Below are 21,262 nucleotides of genomic sequence, written 5' to 3'. Positions count from 1 at the left end.
AGCTTATAATCTTTAATCATTCATCAGCACAAAGTGTTTAAGAAAGGTTTAAATAATGGTAGGCCTTACTTTCCATTTCACAGGGAGTCATAATAACCATATTTGGTTTATTTGTTGAATTTTTTAAGTATTACTGTTAGTTTGCTTGAATATCCCCAAATACAACATTTAATATGTTGATTGATTTTGACAGGTGACAGCAGATAAAACTTATTTTGTGTATTTCAGCAGGATACTGTAAGAAATAGGTAAGTCTCAGATGATACACCATCTTATATCTGATATGTTGTACCTGCCTAACAATATGCTTTTTATTGTACCTCAGAGGGCATTGTTGTTTCTTGTTTATATCAATTGGGACAGAGCCTACATTGCACCGAGGAACTATACTGAACCCCTGGGGTTTACCATGATTGACTGTAATCAAGAGAAACTAAACCCAAACATTAAGGCCTGGATGCCCTCATGAACTGAAATTCTGTGAACACTACATTCTGTGAGCTACTAGCATCATTTTATTGTATTGGCCGAAAGCATTCGGGATCACTGTTATCCCTAAAGGCCATGGAAGTACAGGGTCTTTAAATTAGTAATTTTCTAGTTCATTGACTTCTGATGTGCATCTGTAGCCAGTGATTCACATTTTGCAATTTATGTTTCTCATTTTCTGTAGACTAAATTATTGCATGTATTTCGGCAAAGTGGTTTGTGATGGGTGTGTGTATGGTTGGGGGGATGGGCTGCATGTTCCCCTCTAGCTTACAGTGACAATACGAATTACATTGCCCATAATGCATTTAGCCAATTTGTATAGCCCCACCCCCTATCACTGACTGAAGAGAAACACCTCTGCTGGCTGAGCATCCTTGTCTAAGGTATGTGTGTGTGTGTGTGTGTGTATGTATATAAAAGTTTGGACACACCTTCTCATTCAAAGAGTTTTCTTTATTTTCATGACTATGAAAATTGTAGATTCACACTGAAGGCATCAAAACTATGAATTAACACATGTGGAAGTATATATGGAATTATATACATAACAAAAAAGTGTGAAACAACTGAAAATATGTCATATTCTAGGTTCTTCAAAGTAGCCTCCTTTTGCTTTGATTACTGCTTTGCACACTCTTGGCATTCTCTTGATGAGCTTCAAGAGGTAGTCACCTGAAATGGTCTTCCAACAGTCTTGAAGGAGTTCCCCGAAAGATGCTTAGCACTTGTTGGCCCTTTTGCCTTCTGTCTGCGGTCCAGCTCACCCCTAAACCATCTGGATTGGGTTCAGGTCCGGTGACTGTGGAGGCCAGGTCATATATCTAATTTATATGTGGGTGAAGACATAAACTATCATCATTGAGTCACTATGGAAGAAATTATGCATTCCATTTTCATCTTCAATTTATAATCTAGCTGCTTGTGTTCAGTTTGAATATTTGCTGAAACTAACTTTTTTAATGCTATTTTCCAGGCTACTTTACAACGGGTAAATACTGATTCTAATCATTTTTTTTGTTTTTTTGTTTGTTAGGGTTGTATTAAACAGATGCATAATTCATGAGGACAATAAGATGAAGAATATCCATGTTTATTGACAACACAAGACAAGCTTTAAAGATATTAAAGAATAAACACATTAAAGTCATGCTTTGCTATTGTTTGTCATGCTGCATTTTGATGAATGCTTATCATAAAGCTCACACAAGTGATTCAGAATACAGATTTCCACCCACTGCCTCTTTCAGGTGTATGACTTTACAGCTTTAGGAAAGGATTATGGATTTGCCTCTTTTTGAATGACTCAGATGCATTTTAAGAGAAACGAGTTACAGTTAGATCCTCTGACACATTCACATAGTTTCCCAAAGCGTGGACCCAGTCTCATGGCGCAGCGGGACCCCACAGCACACTAAAGAGAGAGAGATCAGAAGATGATGATAATATGAAGAAAGAAAAGGAGGATATATAAGAGGTGGAGCAAAATGTACCTGTGGAATGCCACGTTTTTCTGAAGATGGTACATGAGGCTGATATCTTTCCAAAAGTGCTGTCATAGCCTCAGCCTATGCAAAAACATAAGTATCCATAAGCAACTGAATATGAAACATATTTTTTATTTAAGATATGAATACAAATTTTAAAAAAATATAGCCTAAATGTAAACACAAACAAGGTTGACACTTCACCAACCAATTATTCAGTGTTTGATTTACAGATAAATGGCCAAATAGGTCTCACTAGATCACACGGAAAATAAAAAAAGATGTATTATTTGGTAGGCTTCTCACCAGTTCGTTCTCCGTTTCCTGCTGGGACAGCTGTGTGTCATCTGTGAGTTCTTGGGAAGTTTGTCCAGAGCACATGACGGTGAAGAGCCCGACTATGATCAGTCCGGTCAGGATCTCTGAGCTCCTCATGGTCCTGAGTCAGTCACAGTCACAGCACACTGAGGTAAACACACACTACCTAACAGTTCACTGGCTGGTTTATAAACTGATATGCTCCGCCCTGACTTCGGTTAACAGATTATATCGGGTCAGCTATTGGGTAAAGGATAGCCTATTTATTTCGCAGTGGCTGAGACATGGAACACAAAGACGCAGGTTATTGCATGTTCAGTAGGTAATTCTCCTGAATGCTCTCAGAAACTGTACCTTTGCAGACATACTGCAGCTGTAGAGGTACTTACATGAATAGAGTAGAGTAGAGTAGAATAGAATAGAAAAATAAAATTTCATGACTTATGGAGGGGTTGGATATGGATATTGACACGACTTAACCGTTAATATCTGATAACCTATTGTGATTTAGTCTTAAGTGAAGCTCACACTGGTGCCAGATGGTCTTGAAGCATCTTGGAGACGTTGCCGCAGTTCTTCTGGATTGAGTCTGTCTCAGTTTGTTCTGTTTCCTCATGTCACTCTAGACAGAAATGAGGATGATGAAGAGATCAGATCTCTGTGTGGAGCACTGACTGTTGACAGACAAAAATCTCACTGGATTATTACAATTAATGGCAAAATGAATGTTTGGAAATGTAAACTGATATTTCCTAGGCTAATAATAATGTTGGCCACCACTGGCTACTTTTATAGGCTAAACGGTATACATACATTTCCTCTTGTTTTGTATTTGTTTATTAACAAAAGTAGCGTCAATAAAATATAACACTACTTAATTATCATTAATTTTGTGATTTTGTGACAAATTAAATTAAATTACATTTAAATATAATGTAATTTAAATTCCGTACATGTTAATGTGTTTTTTTTATTAAGTTTAATAATTTATTTTTTAAATGATTTTAAATACAAATATTATATAAATGAATAAGTATTAGTTATCCCCCCCCCCCCCCCCCCCCCCTGCTGGAGATGAGAATCACTGATTGCGGGGGCAGACTGTGACCCATGTGGGCAGCAGAGGGCGATGCAGTCACAGTTTTAAGAGTTTGGAACTGATATTCTTGAGTTGGGTGTTTCCTGAAACGCATACTTCAGGATTTAGGAAGGAACACGCCCATGACATCAGTGGGTTTTCAAGAAAAAAAGTCGCTGAAACTGTGCAGCAAAGTAAGGGGGCCAGAGGTGCCTTCTCGAGGTCTAAATATAAATCTCAAAGGACATAGATCTGCATCGAGAACTCGCAAGGAAATAAGACTTGTAAAACTTTTGAGAAAACATGTCAACTTCTGACGAGACAGACGGTTTCCGTCCTAGATATGGGTGTAAGTATTAATGCGTTTTCTTCAGGCGTTCTCCTGAAACGTGATGCTCAGTGTGTTACAAGAAAGCTACTCATTTTCTCTGAATGCAAATGCTTTAATTCAAGGAGCGTGTCAATCAATTTATTTTGATGTTTTATATAACTGCACATTCTTTAATGCTCAAGTTTGCATCGGCATGGTTTACAACTTCCGCGTTATAATACTGTATGAGTAGGACACAACCGAGGATCACCTGGGCAACTTTTCTGAACTGCCAAACGTGTTGTTGTTATTGCTTTAATTTTACATAAAGCATCGACATCCTCATTCTTCCTCTCAGCTGAGCCGCGGTAGCCTACTAATCAAGATTACATAAATTGAGCATCAAACGACTGTGCACTGCCAAAATTACTTTACTGTCTGTATATAGATCTGTAATCTAGACAAGACCGTTTTAAGTAACGTTAGTCAAATCTAGGGCACAGTGAAGCTCCCTCTCTCACCTGGAAGTGTTGTTTTTATTATAAGAAAACCAATCACCATAAAGGCTCCAGTGAAGGTCAAATGTCACTGATGGTAAAAGCCAAACATTATTAACATCTGGTAAAAGCGTCTTTGTATCGCGCGCTGTTTATTTTTCCCGCTGGCCTTGAGTGAAACCCCCATTACCAAACCGACTTTTGATGGGGAGTTAGTTACTTTGCTACTGTGAAGACGGTTAATTGTTTCTGGTACTAATACAGTGTCCGTGATCTATTTTACTAGCCGACAGCTGCCGGACCACTTATTTTCTATGTTTGAAATATAAAGTCTATCACGTTAGTGCAGTTAATTGTGATTCATAGCAGTAAACTGAATCATTTGAATCAGTGCACTAAAAGATTCGTTTAGATTCTCTCGCTGATTCACTCAGAGCGCTTTCAGCACGTGGCGTCGTTGCAGTGGGTGGATACGAATCGCTGACGTCTTATGAACGAGTCATCGAATCACTCACCCATCTGATTCGTTAAAAAAATTCGTAAAAAAACTGACTGAAACTACACAAGTTTTATCAAACTTTTCGGCCAAAATAAAGTAAACACCAAGTTTAATGAATAAGTCACAGACTTTCAACCAGCTTTGATTTGATGCAATGGTAGTAGTAGGCTAAATGTAGGTAGTATAAGTAAATGAAAAATGTATTTTTCTATGTGATACCTGCTCCAGGATATCCCCATTTATTTATCAGTAAAAGTTCTCTTGATGTAAAATACGTTTAGTTCGGTTTTCTCTAGTCATTATGCCAGTGGTGCTTTTACACCTTCAAATACTCTCTTTAGGTTACTTTAATTCTGCGTTATCAGAACCTTTTACATGTTCAGTCTTTGCTTTTTTTGCAGGATTGACTTCCATGACAAACTTGGCAAACATTGTTTTTATTAATGTAGGTCTTGTAATTAATTTTATCTGTTCACAAACTGCCATGCTCTAATTCAGTCTGAGAGACTTCAGTGCGTGGACATGAAGGAGAATGATTTGTACAGAAACTGGTTGTTTCATAAATCAGTGCCATATTTCACTTATGGTTTTAAACTAGATATTACTGTAGGGTAATGTAGGCTTTTGACCTATGAACAACAATCATTTAGTGGTTTAATCATATACTTTTATTATCTTCTAGACACTGTTTTTCTTTGTATGCAATGTAAAAACGGCATCAATAATTTTATTTTTGGAATGGTATCACTGGAAATGACGTAGTATTATTATCCAAGGATTGTCCTCATTATAGTTCAGTTCATGTCTGAACATGCAAACTTTTCATTTGAAATTGGATTCTTTGCAGCTTGTGGTAGCGGTGCAAAGGATTGTCTGAGGTTTCATAATTCAAGACTACAATACTGTTATGATCTTACTCTCATTTAAACATTAAAAATTCACAATTTTACGAGCTACTCGCAGACTCCGATCAAATCCAGTGTAAGAGTTAGAGCTGTGCAGTCTTATTTATTTCCTTAATGTTGGTTTTCCAATAGAAGTTTGACTTAGAATTACATATTGGATATTATTAGGGTCACATTTGTAAAAGCCTATGCTTTTGAAAAGACTGTAAGTTTGTCCCTCACGGCATCGTTTTCATTCAAATAAAAATATAGAAATATGGCATCTACTCTGACTGAGGTCTTTCACAGACAAATATGTTTTTCCAGAGTTTCCTTTTTTTTTTTCTTCGGAAATATGTGCAGCTACTTACAGTACAGTAATAATTAGATTTATTATCTTCTTCCACATGACATTAACCCCTATTGAGTGATTTCAGTATGTGGAATAAACTCAGATCTTAAGGTTGCTAGAGCTCAGGCATGCAAGACATGTAACACATTACAAAGTTTGCATAAACTGCTAAAACGCTTGGTTTAGAGTGTAGATAGCAGTAGAATTACATTTTATTTTAACCATTTGAATGCCACTTTAGCTAGTGAGTATGTACAAGTATGTGACAAATATATCGAAATCCTACCATTCAAGAGCTTGTGGTCGGTCAGTTTTACGCACTACAAATATGCACTTATATGCTTTTTATAAACGAGTGCCTTTATTTGCTCAAAAATACAGCAAAACAGTAACATTGTGAAATGTTGTTATAATTCTAGCCATTACTCCAGTCTTCATTGTCACATGATCCTTCAGAAATCATGCTGATTTGCTGCTCAAGAAACATTTCTTATCAGTGTTATCAGTGTAAGCTTCACATCTCCGTATCTCAAGCTCTCTGAAGTGTGTGTTTCACTCTCATCTCTTGTTCAGCTGTTCTGGATGGCCTGGAGCGGCTCACCGCTGAGGAGATGGACGAGCGGCGTCAACAGAACATGGCCTATGAGTACCTGTGCCACTTGGAAGAGGCTAAACGGTAAGAGACCAATTCTCCATTTCAGCCCCTCGGCACTTATAACATATTAATTCAGTGTTTCGCTTCAAATGGCAGTTTAGCTTTCAGTGGGTGTTTGTTTAATGTCTCTGTGATGAATGGCTGTCACATGATTGTGGGTGTCTTCACTGCATGTCCCAGCAAGACCCACTGCAGTGAATTTCTATAGAGCCCAGACTCTCCATGAAGCTCTGAATTCTTATTTCAGTCAATGGCTTTAACCCTAAAGAGAAAGTTCACCTCATCAATTCTATCGTCATTTACTCACCCTTATGTCATTCCAGAGCTGTGTAGCTTTCTTTTTTCTTTTGATCATAAAAGAAGATATTTCGGAAAATATTTCAGGTCCAAAACTTATTTGGAAAACCGTTATAAAAAAACGTATTTTGTGTACTGCAGAAGGTTGGTACAACATGTGGATAAGAAAATAATGACAGAATTTTCATTTTGGGTGAACTATCCCTTTAATTAACTCAAAGATTGCAAAGAAAATTATATAGGAGAGAATAATTGTTCGGGGAAAAAAAAAAATACACGCTCACCAGGGCTGGATTTATTTGATTAAAAATACAGCAATATTATGAAATATTACCACAATTTAAAATAGCCTAGTTTTTTATTTTAATGAATTTCAGCAGCCATTGCTCCAAGTCTTCAGTGTCACATGATCCTTCAGAAATCATTCTAATATGATGATTTGCTGCTTAAGAAACATTTCTCATTATTATCAAAGGTGCAATCAGTTGTGCTGCTGTTTATATATTATTATACAGTATATATATATATATAGTTTATATAAGATTATTTGATGAAATGAAATTTCAAAAGAACAGCATTTCTTTGAAATAGACTTTGGTAACATACATATTATAACTGTCACTTTTGAACAATTTAATGCATGAATAAAAGTACATTTCTTAAAAAAAAAAATATATATATATATATATTTTTTTTTTTTTTTTTTTTGACCACAAACATTTGATTGGTAGCACCTAAAAGGCTAATGGGTTGTGGGTGATTGTGGGTCATGGTGTTTCTTTGTGATTTCTAATGCATTTTAGTGATTTGAAGCATGTTGCTGCTGTGGTTTTAAGGGCATTGAAGATTGGGTTTGTTTAGAAAAGTAATAACACGCCTCTCATCAACAAGTCACACATTTTGAAGAACCACAAAAGATGTGAGGACACAGCAAAGTTTGATACTAAGGGTAGATACTAGTCTCTTCTCTGCTGTATTCCTATATTTTTTGATCCTTTGGAGGTTATGGAGGCTATGGCCTGTCAGTGCACTCATCACATACACACACAGACACATCAGTGGTGCGGGAGGAAGTGAGTCAGTCCCTGTTGATTTCAGTATCTCACTCTGTAGCTGTGGCAACATGAGGTTGTCATAGAGACTGGTTCCGGTGTCTACGTGTTTGAGGGATTGAGTGCGTGACATAGTGGGAGAAAAAGAAACAACACTGTATTCATCGTGGGTTCAGAATAGTCATAGTCTCACATGTGACCCTGGAGCACAAAAGCAGTCTTAAGTTGCTGGAGTATATTTTTAGCAGCAGCCAAAAATACATTGTATGCGTCAAAATTATCGATTTTTCTTTTATGCCAAAAATTAAGTAAAGATCATGATTCAGGAAGATATTTTGTAAATTTCCTACTGTAAATATATCAAAATTTTACTTTTGTTTAGTAATATGCATTATTAAGAAATCATTTGGAAAACTTCAAAGGGGATTTTCTCAGTACTTAGATTTTTTTGCACCCTCAGATTCCAGATTTTCAAATAGTTGTATCTCGGCTAAATATTGTCTGATCCTAATAAACCATACATCAATGGAAAGCTTATTTATGTATAAATCTCACTTTACACAAATTACACTTAAGACAGGTTTTGTGGTCCAGGGTCACATATTAGCATTCAGGTGTCCTCATATGTCCTGCTGTAATACCGCATCTTTACAGTTTGACACGTTGCTATTCTTGACATCATTTATCAGGCTTTTGCCTGGAGGACGAGAGAAAGTTTTCTTCTCAGGCCTTGCTCCGTTGACAGTATTTGCCCTCGGGCTTGATTCAGAAATGCTGGAATGCTTGGAGTTTGCAGCGATCATGACGTGCAACAGTCTGTGGTATGATGGGAATTTCACAGGTTTATATGCTGTGTCTGAAAGCGGCAAATGCTTGGGAATTTGTGTTAGTTGTTAGAATAACAAAGTGCAGATATTTCCAAAATGGCTTTTATCATTGGTTTATTTTCATATCACTCTCTGCTATAAAGCCTGAAAGCCTGCTGTGTGTGATGATGGGGCTCAAGTGAGTTGTGTGTGTGTGTCTCTGAGCTGTGCAATGCAAATTCTGCTACAGTATTTTGTCTCCTCTATTTCCATCAGTCAACTGTGCCATTTCTTATTTTATACTCTTAAGAAAAATGATAATTTAATCAGATTAGGGTTCTTCTGCTTGTAACAACAGCAGAACAATGCTTTGAAAGTGCTATAACTTAAAAAAAAATCTAAATAATAGTTATTATTAGTTTTCATATTTAAACATATTTTATTTTTTTTACCTCTTTATTTGTCTGGGTCTGTTAACACCCTCTAGCCTCTATTAGGGTTACATTAATAATGCTGGCAGCAATTTGTGTCAATTAGGGACTTTTATTTTATTATTGACATAAAAAAACTGTACCAAAATTTAATAATTACTGTTTTGTTGATTTTGATTGCTTCCTTTGTCCTCATTTGTAAGTCGCTTTGGATAAAAGCGTCTGCTCAATGACTAAATGTAATGGTTTTTGTGATTGTGCCTTTTTTATACATAAACCCAAGTTATAATCAAAAACTCTTACCCTAAATTTAAGCATATAATGGTTCTTCAGGGCTGTAAGTTTCTAAGTTGAACTATTAGCCTAATGAATTTAAAGAGCCTTTAAATAACAAGTGTATATGATCTCGTCTTGTAATTAGAATATTGTGAGAACAGCAGAAGGGGAACTGCTGTAAAATTGGGTTTTAAATAAAGTTAAGAAGAGGTCACAGCTGTGCAGCTAGTATTGGATGGATTAGCCTTGGGAGGCGGTCATTTTTGGTTACCTAGCAGTTCAGATGCTTTTTGTTTTGTTTGTTCATTTTACAATTCTGTCTAGTGAAGTGTTCTTGGGGAATGTTGTCTAACATGTCTCCGGTATGCTGTCTATTCAAAGTCATGCCCGATTCAATGTCTCCTGCATGGTCTTCCAAGGGAAACATACTTGGGTGATCTAAAGTGAATCTACTGTAAATAGCCTTGAGTGACAGTAAACAAAGATGGCTTTGTAGCTTAGGGTTGCATGATTCATTAAAATAGAATTTAAATCCCATTATAAATGTAAAATGAATATTAGTATTGTGAATGAATGTTAGTATTCGTATCACCGTGATTTATATATCAGCATTTTTGTCAAATTGGGTGGACCCACAAACAGACTAAAAAGATTTTTACTGTATTGTTGACGCTCTTATTTGCATTGACCTACAGGTCAACATTGAAGTGCAAAGCATCTTCTCTGTATGAAATCCCTGTGTCACGAGGTCAGCAGCTTGCTGTAGTTTTTCGAGGTGTTATGCAAACCTCTCATTTCAACTGCTGTTAATTGTAGGTTTCTGTTCTTTAAATGTGGAGAAGAGATCGATGCTGAGGATACAGGGAAGGAGAAGCATGAGAGAGGGTTGTGAGAAGATAACCAACAGTGTATATGTGTATGGTTCACCGCTGCTATTACTGGCATTCATGCTGGAATGTGTGTATATTTGGTTCAGCCCTTCAGAACTGCCCCACCCCTCACATAACTTTCTAAAGGTGTAGCCTATGTCAGATTCCTCTGTTATTTTCTTGTGCTAGTATCATGTTAATACAAAGTGGTTCATTTCATGGTCTACTTTTTCCTCGAGAAAAATGTTTAGATCAGATATATTAATATTTAGATACTTTTATGGCCATTACAGCATCTTATACACTTAAATTGATGATTTGATCCAAAAAGGAAGACTTTGTTTTGAAAAGCATTGTGTTAACGTATGCCTCTGTCAGACTGATAGCAGTTTTATTGCTGTAGGTTGCTAGGTCAATGTACTGTTGGTCAATAGTAGGCGTTCCTGCGTCTGCATATTATTGGTGGATTGCCTAACTTGGCCAAAGCTTTTAAAAATCCCAACAAAAATAATGTTTTGTCAAGGAATCAGGAATTTTCTACTGCTAAAAATTAAAATACACTGTAAAACATATGGTATGTTTTACTTAAAGTAAGTTGGTTGCCTTAGAGTTCATTGAAACTAAAAATTTGAGTTAAAAAGAAAGTGATTGGTTTAATCAACAGAATCCTAAAGTATTACAATATTAATAAATAATAAATTTGTTATAATGATTATAGTTATAGTTATTTATAGTTATAATAATCGTTGATTTTACAAAAAGAACAATGTAGTGAACAATATTTGGATATAATTAGCTTCTGTTTATCTTTTCACGATAACGATTAAAAATGCACTCATTTGTAATGCTGACAGGGATGTCATTTTTTGTTACATAACTATGTGGGCAACTTGCTCACAGAAACAGTAACTTCTCAATGTCATTCTATTGGCCACTTCATGTCGCTGCTTATTTGCATACAGTTATACTTGTCAATGCATTTATGGACACGTCCACGTCACTTCACTCCACCACAGGTACTTGTTGTTCATGTCACTGGAAATGGTCATTTTTCATCATTTTAGGTCACTTTATTCCTGCACATAACTGAGAGTTTGATGCCTTTTAGACTCCAGTTTCCAGCTGAAATGCTGCTCTCCACAACAAAATCCTGAGAACTGAATAGTATTTTCCACTATTTATTTTTTTACATTTTCATGAGTGGAAAAATTTAAGCAGACTGAGAAAGGTCAGTTTTAATGACAGTTAGCTATGTCTGTCCAAATGTTTTATTAAATTGCCACACAAAAACAGTGACCTGTTTCTCTTAAAAAAGAAAAAAAAACCTCCATGCAATTTCCTGTTGAGCTGCAGGTGGTCTTAAATATCTTCTCAAGTGAAGTACAGGAACCACTTCTCTCTCTCTGTGTTTGTGAGTCTGTCTGTAGGGAATAGAGCTGTAATATAACAATACAGGGGATGTGGGGAACTGTGCATTACACTGCCACTTCATTACATCCTTTTAAAGATGCATTGAAACACAATACAACTTTGTCTGCATGAAATGGAAACTCACACTATCTTTGTAGTAAATGAATGTTATAGATTTTATTGTGAATGATTCATCCGGGTATATGTTTTTTTTTATTTATTTTTTTTAAGCCTTGTAATGTTAAATCAAAACGTCATAATTTTAATAAATAAACTACTCTCCTTCTCCAATCAACTGCAAACTTGCATTTATTTTTGAGTGCAAGGCCAATATCTCAAAATCCAATCAATAACCGATTAAATAAACCAAGTACCCAGAGTTTTTTTTTTTTTTTTTTTGGGGTTTGACAGCACTTGTATGTACTTCAATAACTGTTGCTACTTCTCTTTCATTGCTACTTTTAACTCTATGGACAGGATCTGTGGTAGGCTATTGATTTACCCCTGAAAATGATTTAGACTTGTTCCTTAGTTTAAAAAATGTATGTTTAGGCACCTCAAATTCGGTTTAAATTCAGGAGTCCTTATCTGATACCAAAATTATTTGTCTGCAGAAGTGTAAAGCCATTTTTGGTGGCTAGCATGTTTTATCGTCATGCATCATGCAGCTTATTTCCTTGGCTCAACCTGAAGTTTCAGGTTGATTTTTTTTTTTTTTTTTTTTTCATGTAAAGTATGTTCACCATGTAGACTTCCATTGCAAGTGCATCACTGTAAACATTTCTTGTTTGTTTCAAACTGAAGGATGTGGCGGAATCATTCTGTGAGTGTCACAGATGTCATCAGTGGACCCAAAATATTCCTGTACAAGTGAACAGACTCCGCTGTATATTGTATGTAACATATGGGTGTAGTGGCAGCACTGCTAAATACTGCATCAGTAGTGAATTGGCATATTTCGTCAAGACGATATTGTTGGCCATTATTTTAATTATGGACATTTAAGTTTTACTGTTTGTTCAATAAATGTCAGAAAGAGGACTTCTATTATTTTGATAGCTCTGAGAAGCACCCAACCACCCAGCAGATGCACACAAGTTCTTATTCTTCATCTTATATTCACTGTCGTTGTTTAATAGTTTTGTCTAAAAACTGAAAGTCAAATACTACAATAATTCTTCATATATTGTTGGCATCTGCAAATACCCATCTAAAATCTTGAATGCTTCTTGAAGTGTATAATAAACATTTAATGCTACAAAACTCATAAACTTTAAATCCAGCTGTTAGATCTTGTGTTCGTTGCCTCCATAAAACCTTGTAATGTGTGGGCAATTTTCTTTCCGTACGGAATATCTGAGCCGTGAGAGTCATTTAGCATTTCGTGCACCACTGATGAAGCTACCTGACGGCTGACGCAGACCTAAAATTCGAATGCATGTTTCGAATGTGGATTTTTTTTTTTTAATAGTATAAATTCTATTTTTTTGACATTCCTAGTAGCCTAAGTAATTAGTTGTTTAATATTAGGTAATATAGGATTGTGTATTTTTATTATTTTCGTCAATAAAAGTTGTATGAGTTTGAAATTTGTGTTTTGTTGTTGCTTGAATCGAATCAATTGCCGCCAATTTGAAAGTGAAAATAAAATGTGGCAAGCTATTTAAAATTGAAGTAAAGTGAGGAAAAGAGGGAAAAACAAACAAACTAACCCCCCCCCCCCATTTTCTCATCATCACAGCCCTAATGTACTGTATGCGAAATATGTAATAATAAATTTTTATTTATTTAAAACAATATGATTCCCACTAACAATTTGAACTAATTATTTTATTAAATATCTTGTAATGTTTTATCCAGAAATAAAATGTAAATGTAACTTTAAATTAACACTGTGTAAATGTAACACTGAATAGTGTTAATAGTGAATAGTGTTCACTGTATATATTAAATATATAATAGTCTTTGTTAAAGCTGTGTTTTGTTTGATTAACATAAATGACAAACACCAGAAGGTATTTATAGGGTGCTGTCACTTTAAGACTGAAAGCATGGCTATAATATAATGATACACATCCGATTTCATTCGGTTTACGTTCATTTCATTTAAGACCTAACAGACTTTGTCTATGAGAATACTGAAACAGGTATTTTGAAAATGTTGTGTGTGTATGTGTCCATTCAAGCGCAAGAAGACATGAAAGGGAACTAAATTCTGTCTTCAGAAAACTAAGTGAGTGTCTCTTTTGAATGGTTTCAAATTGCTTTAATGATAAATTTGGGAAGACTTAGAAAAACGTTCATCACAATACTGGTTAAACTTACAACTAATCCATGAATCACATGCATGCTCAACAAAGGGGCATGGTGTGTATTAGGGCTGGGATAAACGATTTTTTTTTAAATTGATTAATCTAGCGATTATTTTTTCGATGCATCGATTAATCTAACGATTAATTTTTCAGACCGATTTGATTTCGATTATCTCCCCATTAATTGACTACTAACAATTTATACATGTTGATTTACATATCTGAATGAAAAAAACATCAATTCCTTAACATTGCAATATGTTTATTGCTCTTAAAATTACAAAATAAAAGACTGACTAAGAATGCATTACTTTGCACTTGTATAGAGATAGCATTCAATAAAACCTTGAAACCTTGAAAACACATAGCTTACTGAAACAAGCTTACTGAACACATAGGGCCTAGCTTACTGAAAAAAGAAGTTCTTTCAGATGAAAATAACAACAACTTGATGTCTAGTATTCAATAAAAAAGGTCACCCAAAATACTTGTTTAGAGCAATTGAAAGAATACAGTATGTAAATGTAAACTTGAGGGCTTTAAGCTAATACAGAGAGTGTTTTTACAAAAAAAAAAAAAATTAACAGTGGGAGCCAGCAGCCTGTCATGGAGAAAAAAAAATCTCCGAATGCTCCACGTGAAACTTTGGCGTTCCGCCCTTTTTCTATCGTGTCTAATGATTTTGGTTAATATGCACAAGGGAGGGAGAGAGCAAGAAGCGCACGTGTAGTTTGAAGACTGTGAGTGCGCGAGCGCGCGTGAAACTTTGGTGTTTCGCCCTTTTTCTATCGTGTTTAATGATTTTGATTAATATGCACAAGGGAGGGAGAGAGCAAGAAGCGCTCGTGTTGTTTGAAGACTGTGAGTGCGCGCGCAGCCGGGGCTCTCTCTCGTACGCGCCCTGTCACTGTCACTCACCGATCAAATAAGGCTTTTACAGCCGCCAAAAAAAAAGATCAATGCAGAAAAACCCCTGGATTGGTTATATAACGTTGGACAGAATGTTGATCCGGCCATCGCGTATATTCAGCGCACATAAGGTAAACGTTTTGCAAACGTTTTTTAGAGAAATAAAAACAGGTCGACGAATCGATGCGCATATTTTGCGTCGACGTATTTTTTGCGTCGACGTCATCGATGACCTCGACGCGTTGTCCCAGCCCTAGTGTGTATGGATCAATTACGATTCGTTGAACCCCTAGTTACCTATAAATCACTTGCCAACAGCCGTGAGAGTGTAAATGACTGCAGTGAATGTAGAGAAAATGAATGCCTTTGGTGTCAGGGAGGGGAACCGATGACACTTTGCTCTCTAACTTCTGCTGTGTGATATAATTATCATTCTACAGAAACATGAGGTCATTGTTCATTATGTGATTTACTTTAGTACAGCTCTCATTCACTCACACATTTAACAGCCTCTCCCTTGTTTGGTCAGGAAAGAGCCCACGCCTCTGTGTTTGGCCACCCCACCCTTCATTACCCGCTGCTTTCCCTTCACAGGTGCTCTTCCCAGGAAAATGGCAGCGTCCTCTTTGCTTTGACTTTAAGAATGATTGCCCTAGTCAGTATTTTTATTATCAATCTGAAGTTACTTTTCTTTTTTTTCTTAGACATGATTACATGGGACAGTTGTGGCTTTTTCTGACATTTTCTGTGAGAATATGTGGGAGTGAGATTAAGGGAAAAAAGCCCTCCGTGAAGCCCTTTTTTTCTTTTGAAACGCATAAATACTGTACAGGATCTCTTGACCCCTGGGTCACAGCTGTGATATCAATGAAACAAGCTCACACTAAGTCCATTGTCACACACTAAAATGAGGAAGGGGAGACAGCTCTTTTTAAAAGCACAGCCCCATTTTGATGCCTCATCTTTTCTGTAATGTTTGGGAAATTGGAGATTTTGGCTGCAAGGTCCATTTCCTCTGCTCCAAATGCTTGGAGGAGCCCCAAAAGTAGGATCTTAGGACACTTAAGCTCTTAAAATGATTGAATGTCATTTCATTGGGTAACTAAAATAAGTAATATTTGCATTAATATTAGGGATGTAACAATTCACTTATTTCACAATGCAATACAATTCACTATACTGATTTAACAATACAATTTTCTCACATATTTATTTTTAACAAATTAGATAAATCTCTTCATATAAACAAACGGAGGCATTTTGATACTGATTTAATGCAGCATGAGCAATCAATTTTTAATCAGATTTTTATAAGATTCAAAATTTGAAGCAAAAACAGAATTGTCTGATTTTAGTTTTACAAACACCTACATCCAATTGTATAGCTATTTGTTTAACATCTCAACGATTTGAATTGTCACATATTTGCATTGATATTCAACTGGGTCGGGGGACATTGTTACATCCATTACATTACATTTACATTGAATCATTTAGCAGATGCGACTTACAGATGAGAACAGTAGAAGCAGTCAGACCAACCAGAGATCAACAACAGTATACAAGTGCCATGACAAGTCTCAGTTAGTCTAGTACAGAGCACGTAGTCAGGTTTTTTTTTTTTTTTTTTTTTTTTCAAGAATATGATAGACAAGAAAAGGAAAGGTAAGTGCTAAATCCCTATTTGATATTTTAAGAGATATTTAGCAATAAGATGTTGGATTCTAAATGTGTTCTAAACTTTCTGGTGTCCAAATATGACAAATTTTATGTCACAATAGGAGTAATTCATTGATTTATTTCACATTCATTTGTTGTTTTGTATTTATTAATAAAATAAGATCAAAGATCAAACAACAGGACAAATACAATATATGGAATATTTTTATACCTGTTCAACAGGTAGCATTTAAGTATGAAGCTGAATTAAATGTAAAATAAAACTACATGGCTATATGAATTCAATTATATGCAGATTTATATTAAAGCTACTGAAATTATTTAGTTCAAAACAGAGTAATTTTTGCTGTCTTTTGCTATTTGATTAGCATTAGGGACCCGGACCTCGGCAGGTTTATTAGGCTGCTGTCACTTTAAGACCTGATGCACAGAGTCAAAATATTAATACACATCTGATCTCTATCTCTACTGTTTGTGAATACTCACCAAGATGGGCATTTTGACAACTTTTTTACACAGTAAGTGGTGTATGAAAAGTCAATTCAAAATAATATGCTATCTGAGAGGCAAATTTTTAATAACTTGCTTGAATATCTTGAAGCAACGGTGTGGATTAATATCCCCAGGGCTTCCCATATGTATGTGTGATATGTCAACAGTTAAAACTCTACATTTGAAAAAGACCCAGTGAAAGACTTGGCAAATATGAAGCGGTTCATGGGGGTGTTTCTGGGTGGGTGAGTTTCAGACAGCGGCTTCCTGTTGAGAGGTGAATGGGCTCAGTCTGTGGCACCTGATCATGGAGGTCATCCTGCACTGAATTCCTCCGCTGCAGCTGACCATGTAATGGAGCACTTGGCTACTGCATGCTGTGAAATGCTCTCTTTCTTAGTGCTGGGGCTTTTCCTGTCTTTATCTTTCTCCCATAATCCAATCTTTTTTTTATGTTTTTCATGGTTACATGAGCTGAAATGTAGTTCTTTTAGTTTTGCTGTCACAGTGAAAGACTGCTGAGAAAGGGTTGGTGAAAGTAGGTGTGCCTGTGCTTTTCTGCATAGTCAGATATTTCAATGTGGTCAGATAAGCTCCCCCACTGATTTGCTTGTGCTTTGCCCAGCTGAACTGGTGCAGATGCAAGAATAAACATGTACAGCTGGTTGTTTCATGGTGTTATCTGTTTTAAGTGATATTAACATTTAGATCATATTCATTAATAACTGATTTGAGAACAGTTGCTTAATTGCGTATTCGATCTACAGTCTTCATCGGTCTGTCCAAGTATATGTACACAATGCGTAATCGAATATTTGGAGAATTAAATGGACATCATGGTCACTTGTTGCCAGTTAATGTGTACTTGCTGGAGTCACATTCTCTTGGTCTGTTTGTCTGACTTTGCAAAATAAGACAGGTATGATTTTAAATGAGCTAAAGCATTTACATAACTTTTTAAAGAGAAATTCTTGCTTGATCTAACTGAAATCAAACTTTTTAAATTGCAAGGAGTTTTGATCAGATGCAGAGATCTAAGGGGATTTTTAAACAGGAGCATTTTTATCGACTTATTTTGTTTTTATTCATTAATCTGAGATTTTTGTTGTGTGCAGATTTTTCAGGGTAATGCTAGTTTTTTTGTAGGATAAACATCTTCCAGATTATTCAGGGGAAATGTTAACTTATGAGCAGAATTGTAACTGGTGGAGCAGTGGTTGTGTGGACTCCCTCTAAAGGCTCCGCCCTCTCACACAGTGCTGTGCTGTGATTGGTGGAGTAAATGTCTAGGAGTTTGCCTTTTGAAGTTTTTTTTTTTGTTTGAATGAGCGAGGAAGTGACTGTTTGTGGTTTGCAGCTGTGAGGCGGTGAAAATGTACAGTCAATGTGTTGATATCCACTGAGTCCCAGTCAAAATAATGTTTACTGATGAGTGATGGTAACTGATAAGTATTTTGTCCTGTGATTGTTTTGCCCGAACGGGTCTCATCATACTTCTTTTTAATTTTCTCACTTATGTTCATTAAGGTTATATTTTTATCTCTTTCTTGGAATCAGATATCTTGTTTTTGTTGCTGTGACTTTAAGACTCCTATATAATGTCCTCTTCACATATGACAAGTGGAACGGGGCTCACTGATGGGTTACAGATGTGTCTGGTCCAGTATAGTTTTTAACTGTCCTATCCACTGTTCCAGGATCACAAAAACATCTGTGCTGAAATCTGCCTCTCAAACTGTTAGTCAGTCTGCTGTTTCTTCCTCATTATCACACTGTGAACCAAGTATCTCAGCACTGATTATGTGTCATTGTCATTTTTCTGACTTCATAGATCTAAATATGTTCTTTTTTTATAACTGAGAGGGTGATTAAAGTCACAGTAGTGTTTTATAGCAGTTCAAATCAGGGCTAGGTAATATACTGTAGCTATAGAATGAACGCTGATACGGTTGAATGGATGAACCAATGAATGGATGAAGTTAGCACACATGTGGTTTTGTTTCCAATGTCTGGTTCACTTGCAAAAAGGGCAGTGTGAAAATGAAGTACACCAAAAAACAAACAAAAAACATTGTATTGACCAAAACAAGTGAACTAGCATACTTTCTTAGTGTAAAGACAACCTAAGATCTCTATTTTATATTATGTTCACAATATTCTGTCATTTTATATCATCAGCAAAATTATTGCGATAATATTGCTTATATTCAATGTATCATCCAGCCCTGCTTTAAATTATTCGTAAAGATTGAGGAAAATTGGGGACTGTGTGATTCAATGTTCTCACGACATGAAATATTTTTCTTGGAGAGTTACAAAACAGAAGCGGAAAGCCCTTGTGTGTGTTCCTTGGGAGACCGTGAGCTCACTCTCACCTCTTCCTATTGGAATGACCTGTGAACTGTGTGGCTTCAGGCTTCCTGTGTCACACTGAAAGGATGTCCTTTGTAGTGGATGCTGTTACACATTATTTTTGGCTTAAGTTTGAAATGTTTCCAAATTGTATGTAATTCATGAATAGTTTCATATATGGTGATTATGAAATTCAGATTTTATTTTGAGTTGTTTCTAGGATCCATTAATTGCTTAGACTTGGGTGTGTCTGTGTGTGTGTGTGTGTGTGTGTGCGTGTGCGTGTGTGCGCAAGTGCAGGCATGTCCGTCACAAAGAGTATGTTGTAAACTAATGAATTAACTAATGTTAATTAATGAAGCCCTATTGTAAAGTGTGAATGAACAATAAAGAATCAAAACACTTTCAAACAATATTTAGGATATTTTGTAGTCCAGATAAAAATGTAAGAAAAAGTTATAATAAATAGCCTATTAAGTCTAAATACTTATTTAGTGCTGTGATGAACAACACAGCAAATCCACAAACTTAAATGGCTATATAAATACATCTTAGAAAGTAGTGCAGCTGCTTTTATGCAGTAATATCTTCATTAGAGGGAGCGGGGGCCGGTGAGAGGATTTTCACAAGTGAAGATATTACTGCGCCAAGACGAAGTGCTTACAAGCACTTGCCATGGTATTCCGCCACACAATCTAGTTATCCATTTTACACGCTTAGAAAAGCGCAACGTTTTGTTTTGTGTTACCGTCCTAGGTCGAGTTACACTATGCGAGTAACTGTATTTAAATAGGGAAAACGGGGAGGTGTTTGGTAGCTTCTCTGCTTGGCCCATATGGAATGAATGGGCTCAGCTAAGTGCTTTCAAAGTGTCACCGCGCGCCAAAGCGATTGAGTGCACGCACTGAGACGAGAGAGGTATGTATCAACTCGTCTTAGTTAAGGGAAAAACATAGTTTAATATGAAAACACGGTGGAGTATCCCTTTAAGGCTGATGTTTACTCTTAAGTGAAAGGTGTAGAAACCAGGCCATCACTTGTGGTTTTAAACTACTCTTTATGGTCAGAACATGACAAAAACTTTTGAATTCCTTACATTTTTCCAGCCATTTTTCCTTAGCAAAATAAATAATTATCCTAATATAAAATTAATTCCTTCGTTGCTTCTTGTTCTAATGAGTGATATTGTTTCAAACCATGAAACAGGTTTGTGTTGCCTGACTATGATGACATGTATCTTCAGCACAGTTTGCAATATATATGTAGCTTGACTTAGGATGCAGATGTAAATTTATGTTCCTTATCAAAAACAGTAACATCTGTAAAATTGTAACAACTTAGTAAACATGTAACGATGTGGTTTCTAGGTGTTTGTAGGAAAAACTGTAGTATAAATACATTTAGTATAAATGCACAAATGATATAGCTTAATGTTGGTGCAAAAAATTTTAATATAAAGAAAATCACCTTTAAAGTTGTCCAAATTATGTTCTTAGCAATGCATATTATTATTACCAATCAAAAATTATGTTTTTATATATCTACAGTAGGAAATTTACAAAATATCATCATGGAACATGATCTTTACTTAATATCCTTGTGATTTTTGGCATAAAAGAAAAAGCAATAATTTTGACCCATACAATGTATTTTTGGCTATTGCTACAAATATACCCCAGCGACTTAAGACTGCTTTTGTGCTCCAGGGTCACATATAGCATGTCTTTTTAAATTAATATGATATATTTCTTTGTTCATAACTTAAAAAGCTAAATCATTCTTTACAGATATTTCTTTCTGTAATTCC

The 21,262-nt window shown here is 35.8% G+C and overlaps 2 protein-coding genes across 2 annotated transcripts in view; one reads left to right on the top strand and one right to left on the bottom strand.

Moving 5' to 3' along the window:
• Window positions 1-1,598: 1,598 nt before the first annotated feature.
• cartl (cocaine- and amphetamine-regulated transcript-like) lies at window positions 1,599-2,691 on the bottom strand. Its single transcript, XM_059523083.1, has 3 exons — window positions 2,283-2,691; window positions 1,983-2,057; window positions 1,599-1,903 (listed from the first exon to the last, which is right to left on the bottom strand). The coding sequence occupies exons 1-3, from the start codon at window positions 2,409-2,411 to the stop codon at window positions 1,796-1,798; spliced, it is 312 nt and encodes a 103-aa protein (XP_059379066.1). The 5' UTR covers window positions 2,412-2,691; the 3' UTR covers window positions 1,599-1,795.
• A 783-nt stretch (window positions 2,692-3,474) lies between these two features.
• iqgap1 (IQ motif containing GTPase activating protein 1) overlaps window positions 3,475-21,262 on the top strand; it is a 42,676-nt gene continuing 24,888 nt past the window's right edge. The window contains exons 1-2 of the mRNA XM_059534866.1: window positions 3,475-3,721; window positions 6,488-6,590. Of these exons, the coding sequence (XP_059390849.1) occupies window positions 3,676-3,721; window positions 6,488-6,590 (149 nt within the window). The 5' untranslated portion in view covers window positions 3,475-3,675. The remainder of the gene's footprint in view (window positions 3,722-6,487; window positions 6,591-21,262) is intronic.

The sequence above is a fragment of the Carassius carassius genome, chromosome 3 (genome assembly GCF_963082965.1).
Source record: "Carassius carassius chromosome 3, fCarCar2.1, whole genome shotgun sequence".
Classification (NCBI taxonomy): Eukaryota; Metazoa; Chordata; class Actinopteri; order Cypriniformes; family Cyprinidae; genus Carassius; species Carassius carassius.
This window is presented reverse-complemented; position numbering and strand designations above follow the sequence as displayed.